The following is a 7,042-nucleotide window of genomic DNA, read 5'->3' as shown; positions in this document are numbered from 1 at the left end:
AAGTTTGAAAAAAATCCATCCACTGGTTCTTGAGAAGAAGTTGAAAATGTAAAAGTTTACGCACGACGGACGACGACGGACGAAAAGCGATTGGAATAGGTCACTTGAGCAAAGCTCAGGTGACCTAAAAAACCTCTACTGTCATACAGTGGCTAAGATATGATCAAAAAACCAGTGTACACTTAATTTAATAATTGAGGTCAAGGTCAAAGGTTCAATTGAAGTCATAGTGACCTCGATTTAGGATGAGACACGCTGCCCTTTTTCATGATGCACCTATAGCTATATATTACCGAGTGTGATGCCAATTCATGAACAGGCTGAGATGTTCTCAAGAAGCCATTACTGGAGCACTGGAGGTCAAGGCATATGGTCAAATTGAGTTCACAGTGGCCTCATTTTTGAATGTGAAACTGCAAAGTTTGATTCCCATATCATTCATGAAGCAGGGGTATGAATATCCAGCAACACCTTCAAGATCACATTTCAATATGATTTGTCACCAAGTCCTGCTCACTGTTGCTTCATATTGAATAGCTTTATACAGGGTTCGTATAAGAAAGGTCAGGTGTCACATTTGATATGTTACAGGTACATTGTTAAGTATGTATATAGGATGATGAGGATGAGGATACATTCTCTTCACTAGAGAGCAGCACAATACTCGGCAGAAAACAAAACTAAAAGAAACAATTCAATAAAATGGATAGAACTTTAATGAATGTTGAGGTTTACATATTTCTTTCTAAACGTACACAGACCTGCCTACTCACTTGAATATCACAAAGCATCAGCTATATACACATACTTAGTTATATTGCTATACATTTTTGTTCTACATAAATAAGTAATGCAATGAAGTGAAATCAAAACAGTGTGCAATACTTCCTGGGGGAAAAAACAATTACCCTTATTTTTGCATGTGTTATTCCAAAACAGATCTCGTGATCTGAAATTGAACAATGAAGAATCTCCCTCTTGTAAGGAAATCGTTGATAGTTATTGTGAAAAGTAGGTACAGACACGACTTGCTGGAATTGAAATGTGTACTTCTATTTGTTTACACCTGATGCACGTATACATAATGTGATGAAATATCACAATATTTAATAATAAATAGTAACAACATTCACAAAGAATAATTAAGAAGGGTAAAAAAAAGGTACTTATACTTTTCAGTTATCTTGTGTATTAAACTATAGGTCACTTGCAGACAAAGAGGATGATAAATACATCTCACATGCAAACAATACCAACATACAGTTCATTCTTCAAGCTTGCATCAGATCTGGGGTTGTCTTTGTCTCTGTTTGTATTCTCAGTTCTTTTGATATTACAACTTTTGAATACACATCCTTACCATTCCGAAATAACCACAATAAACAAATATTGGAGATGGTCACAACAGCAGGTTGGATTTGTTTGCTCAATCATAATGTGCACAGCTGTTATCCCAAGTGCAGATTACTGTTACTGAATCATCATTATATACGAGAATCCTCAAATATTAATTTCCAATTTACAAATAAAGCGTGAGTCATTTAACAATCCAGGAAATTTGCCGCCATCAGTAACTCTAAAGCGATCTCGGGTGCGATAGGAAATTCTGGGATCTCTGTGGAACTGTTAGTGTATCTCACTTTGTAGGTAAAATACATGCAAACCTTCTGCAGTACATGTGACCTGTAAGAAAGACAAAAACTATATTCATTTACTGGACATTAGCTATGGTTCCTAATACATCTTACTATTGCGATCTAGTCAGTTTTCACACTATATCATATAATACAAGATGTTGTTTTACCCCATTATCAAGAACTCCTTAGTTTCTGACTGAATATCATGGGTTTGTTATACATTGATTTAATCAAGAGTTCACACAGAAATGGGCTCTAAACATTTTAGAGCCATTTTATGTTATGGTAATTAAGTTTGACACATTAACGTAGTTTCAATTCTGTCTATCAATGTTGTTTGTTTCAAGCTTTCAGGAGGCAAATTAATCATAAATATGGTAATGTGATGAGCAAAGTTTTGAAGAAAATATAAAATGCATTGAAAGAACAATTAATGATATGTAAAGCAATACTGCATGTGTTCCTCTGACATCTCAGATTGCATTTTACACATGTGTGGTATTGTCTACATATAATCTGATAATATTAGTATTTATACAACAAAAATCAAACCCAAAACAGGTCAATAATTATTTTAACAATATTTCTATTCCAACAATAAAGAAACAATTGTCTTTATGTCTGATGAATAATGTTTGAAGCCAGTGAGAAACAAGAAATTATCACAATAAAAATCTACTAGTCAATTTTCTTAGAAAGTTACCTAAATACTTGGATTCACTATGTGATCATTCAGTCAACCCGAGAGTATGACGAGATTTAAGACAAAGAACTCGCTAAATACTTACGGTATTTCCCTGAAATTAATTTCATTTGTCTCATTCTCAGCAAACTGACCTGCAAGTACAAGTAAACAGAAAATAAGCTCATTTGATTATTGATCACATTGGCAAACTGACTACAACAAATTGGATAAATGACTTGTCAAATTTCCACAGGTTTAAATGGCATCAAAAATATCTGAACTTGTGATAGCAAGTAAATATGTAATTGTATTATTGTGTACATTGCAGGTAATGGCTGCCTATTACTCCTATGTTGCATTTGTACAATCAGTGAGCCAATATGATTTTGTTTGCTTTGTTTCATGCCAAAATCAGATGTAGTAGGATGTCAGGTCAAATGCATGCTGTATTGATGGGAACTGTATTGTACTTTTCATGCTGTGAGTCTTTTAAATGCTCCTGATCAGGTGACCACTTCATGGATGCAGTGTAAGTTTACATTATAATCAAATTAAAACGAACAAAGTAATCTAATGTATCTGAGTTTAAAAACAAGTTTGACCTTAGATATATAATACCAATAGGATGGGTAAGTGGAGATTTCAGCCCCAAAAATATCACTATAGACAACATTCAATAAATATATTCAAATCATTAATTTGTGTATGTCACATTAGTGTTATTTTCTAAAAAATTAAAATAAAACTTTCAAGTACTTTTCACTTTGCACTCATTTACTATTTTACGTTTATTCTATCTAATGCAGGACAAAAATACTATTGACTATATATATAGTTTAAAGGGGCTGGTTGGGGAAAAAATACAAAATAAATGGGTCTAAATACGTTCTCTGGCCTTCCAAAAGTTATACCACGGCAATATGATGGTCTAGTTCTGCTTGCAATGTCCAGTTTTGACCACTGAAATCTCAGGGAAGCCCCGCATAAATTTAGCGCAGATCTATTTATATATGTCACGTGGTTGTTTCGAAAGTGAGGCAGTGAAGATAACAACAATAGCATGCTGTCATGTACCATGTCGGACTCAAGTAGCGGACAAGACAGCAATACTATACGTAAATAATTGTTTTCAAAAGTCATGTATGATGAAAGTATAGTATTCCTATCTATATGTTGTTGTTATATATAACGGTATTGATACCTTGTGCCTGTCATGACTTTTGCATGCATCTTTTTTCTTTTGCCACAATGTTTACATTTGGCCTTGTTGATGACACGCGTGCAGTAAAATTACATCACTGATCTGGGTCAATTGAGAGTTTTAGACTGTCAGGTGACGATTTAGGATTTCTTTAATATAATTGGAATTTTTACTCTTAGGGAGTGAATTTCAGCAAAATTTGTATCGGTATATTTCATAAGGTATTTTAAACATGTGTATGCCATTTTAGCAAATATGACATTTTCTCCCCCGACCAGCCCCTTAAATGAAACATGAAATGTTTGACTATATATAGTTTATTGAAACATGAAATGTTTAATCTGCTTAACAATAATTCAGATAAATCATTTGGGGTGGGGCAGGATTGAGAAAGTCAGTCGCTGCTGATTTTAAACAAGATTTTCTTCAAAAACAAAACTGAGCAGAGGGGTGCATCAAATTTTATTACGATACGTATACTCTCAATGAAATAATGTTGTTAAAGACAAGGGTCTTTAGCCTATTTTATTACAGCAGATTTCAGACTACTAGACTTTTGAAATGGAAGTTAAATTTCCACCTTGTCTGAACAAAATATGAATATATATATGAATGTTACCATTACTAAATCTTTAATCAATGAAATGGATTCCCAAGGAAGTTTCTATGTCAGAATTAAGATCAAAACTTAGCTCTTATACCACTGAAGTTTCTCATCAAGTGTGAAATGTCTAGTACTATACATACTTTTAAATTCTAACAATTCTAAAAGATATAGTGGGCTCTCAAAATGTTAGCAAGCCCCGTAGGGGAAGCCCGAGTCCAGGGCCTGTATTCATGAAACTGTTCTCATGCTCAAGCATGGAATCTATATGCGCAAACCAACTTACTTGTAACTTGCTTGTTGTAATTGACATGGTAAAAAGTCAGGTGTATTCCAGAAAATGACTACCGCACTCGACTCCTTGTCTGAGTGCCTGTTAATTAATGATAACGACTGAATTATCAGTAGTCGTAATCGCATGACATGATTGCACTATTCTAGGGTTTAGAAAATCTATATGTTATACATAATCAAAACCAAATTCTTTCGCCTGCTTAGACAAACGTCTAGTTGGACAGTTTAGACAGAGTGAGCTGATAACTCAGTTGAAACACTAAAATTTTCACCTACCTGGCCCACTTAGCATGGCCTTGATAGTACCAGATGTTAGTGCATGTTCCCGTTTCACAATGAATTCATGGCCGTCAGATGACACCAGTTTGACATACATGGCGTCAGGACCCTCACATCCCCCATAAGTCTTCTCCTCCTCCCCCTTCTCATCTTTGGAGTCGGACATTCTAGGCTCCCAAGAGGAGGGAATCACTTTATGTAGAAAAAAACACAAATCAAAAATATTAAAATAACTAAACTGACTGTGGGAATGCCGACAGTTGTAGATGTTTGACCATATGAAGCTCTTGGTCATCTTTAACCATGTTAAGGATTATGGTCAGAGCAGTTGTAGAAAGGTCCATGTAGCACAACCAGTGATTACATGATGTTTCAATTCAATGACTAGTGTGATACATAATCTGTCACCTTCAACAGACAAAATAAAGGTTACAGAATATTGTACAATATAATAGTCATCAAATTGTCACAGAATGACACTGTGCACTACATGGATATTTCTGCAATCCATACTTACCAACCTGAAAAAAATGTTAAGAAATACATTCAGAGAAAGTTTCACAATGTAGCATATGATTTTCTTTATTGGTGGCCATTACATCTGACCAATTTTTATAATTTCTGATGTTTGTTTCCAGTTTTCTGGAGCAAATAAAATAAAAACACTGACAACAGATATTTCAGGTTAGTTATTCTGGACAGAATAGCAAAAACTGGTAATAAAAACCTTTCCATAAAGTGAAAACAGATGTGTTGGACTTGCTTATTAATATATATCATGAAGTTATATATAAAGTTGCTCTCTAGATTGTATTCCTGCTTAAATGAATGCTTTAAGCCCTTTGATTTTCCTGAAGTATATTTTCATCCATTATTTTAATGCTCAAAAAGTTACCTAGGGCACAAGATGTGTTTTATGTTTTTAATAGTATACTTTATCACATGGAAATGGCACCAATAAAGTTTTGCAAATGACCAACTTAAAGAGTTCGTGGCTTAAATTTAATTTTACAATTAAATAAATTAAAAAAAAAAAGTTTCGTTGGCAACATTTGTCTTGCGACATCTACGGTCTGAATATTCTATGGTCCAAGTTTGTTTAGCACACATTTACAGCAGACAGTACACTTCCAGTAAATAATATATATCGAAACATTAAGGATTACTTTATTTTGTGTCAGGGCTAGTGATAAATTGAACATACCATTCAAATTATTATAATGAAAATATTGTTCAGATTTGAATAAAGTATCAAATTACATCTTCCTGTGGCTAGGATCTCAATTTAGAATTGTATCACATGTCATAGGTCTTTCCTTGTGGCATGTGACTATCCCTTTTCGAAGTTTGTTCATTTTGATAGGCAGAGCGTTATCCACTTTGAAAAAAAACATATTATCCCTTACCTCTCGAGTCTGGACAAATCAGACTATGATGTAATGCTTCACAAATCTTGAGAGAAAATTACAGGACAGTCGGCTTGGTGTTACACCATGTGGGAGAAATACTGAGGAATAATCGTAAAAAACATATTTCCCTGTCGTCAATGCAACTCCTTTGATATTTATATAAATTAAGGGTTACTCGAAATTGTGAAATAGGTGAACAAAACACCTTCCCACTTTCATATAAACATGACCTCATCAAAACGGACTCGTGGAATTTATGCACGTGAGCTTGGGGTGCATTTCATTGTTGTACCTTTTAGCTCATAATTAACAAGGAAGATAAACAACTGTGTCCATTATTTTATGCTCAAACCGTTTACGTACAAAAAGAACCCATGCCATCCAAAAGATATTGGCTATTTTACTGATTTCGAGTCCAAACAAATACACATTATTGCCGGTTCTATTTATAGAACGTTGCGTTATTCAGACAGGGTCATTTATTTACGTCAATAATACGCTTTTTAATACTCTTAATTTTAACATCGAAAGATAAAATATGACAAAGGCTATCTAATATACATTTTGGCTAATCAAAGAAGACAAATTCATACACTAAACGTACCTATGATGTAAATATATTCAGGGGAAAATCCCTATTCTCCGACGCCGTGGTCGCTCTCTTTGCTTATGTCCCTATCAACAGAAGCCCGGATGGAAGTCGCGTGACCGGAACAAGGCGGTGCTGTGTGAAATACGAATACTACCAATAATATCCGTCGATTTTCCATTCCTATCAGAACAGTTATAACAAAATGCCATAATAGTGTCCATTTTATTCATTATAATTTAATCGTATAATACATTTTGAAATACCTACAGCTGAATAATAAAACTAGAAAGCTTTACAAATTAAATTTCAACCGTTTCACTGTTAACATGGGAGAAAACAAC

The 7,042-nt window shown here is 34.2% G+C and overlaps 1 protein-coding gene across 2 annotated transcripts; it reads right to left on the bottom strand.

Moving 5' to 3' along the window:
• Window positions 1–693: 693 nt before the first annotated feature.
• On the bottom strand, window positions 694–6,822 carry LOC110456036 (elongin-C). Of its 2 annotated transcripts, XM_021506561.1 has the most exons (5): window positions 6,714–6,816; window positions 6,107–6,207; window positions 4,698–4,892; window positions 2,426–2,474; window positions 694–1,683 (listed from the first exon to the last, which is right to left on the bottom strand). In XM_021506561.1, the coding sequence occupies exons 3-5, from the start codon at window positions 4,864–4,866 to the stop codon at window positions 1,542–1,544; spliced, it is 360 nt and encodes a 119-aa protein (XP_021362236.1). In that variant the 5' UTR covers window positions 4,867–4,892; window positions 6,107–6,207; window positions 6,714–6,816; the 3' UTR covers window positions 694–1,541. The 2 variants fall into 2 exon arrangements, with proteins under 2 accessions (XP_021362236.1, XP_021362235.1); XM_021506560.1 differs by lacking the exon at window positions 6,107–6,207 and having other exon boundaries at window positions 6,714–6,822.
• Between the last annotated feature and the right edge of the window lie 220 nt (window positions 6,823–7,042).

The sequence above is a fragment of the Mizuhopecten yessoensis genome, unplaced genomic scaffold (genome assembly GCF_002113885.1).
Source record: "Mizuhopecten yessoensis strain PY_sf001 unplaced genomic scaffold, ASM211388v2 scaffold8469, whole genome shotgun sequence".
Lineage (NCBI taxonomy): Eukaryota > Metazoa > Mollusca > Bivalvia > Pectinida > Pectinidae > Mizuhopecten > Mizuhopecten yessoensis.
This window is presented reverse-complemented; position numbering and strand designations above follow the sequence as displayed.

Bases quoted from the DNA above. Each gene is read 5' to 3' on its own strand.
- LOC110456036 (XM_021506560.1), bottom strand. From the start codon at position 4,866: ATGTCCGACTCCAAAGATGAGAAGGGGGAGGAGGAGAAGACTTATGGG. The intron at 2,475-4,697 runs GTAGGTGAAAAT...TTGTACTTGCAG, and splicing joins GGCCATGCTAAGTGGGCCAG to GTCAGTTTGCTGAGAATGAG. The intron at 1,684-2,425 runs GTAAGTATTTAG...TCTTTCTTACAG, and splicing joins ATTAATTTCAGGGAAATACC to GTCACATGTACTGCAGAAGG.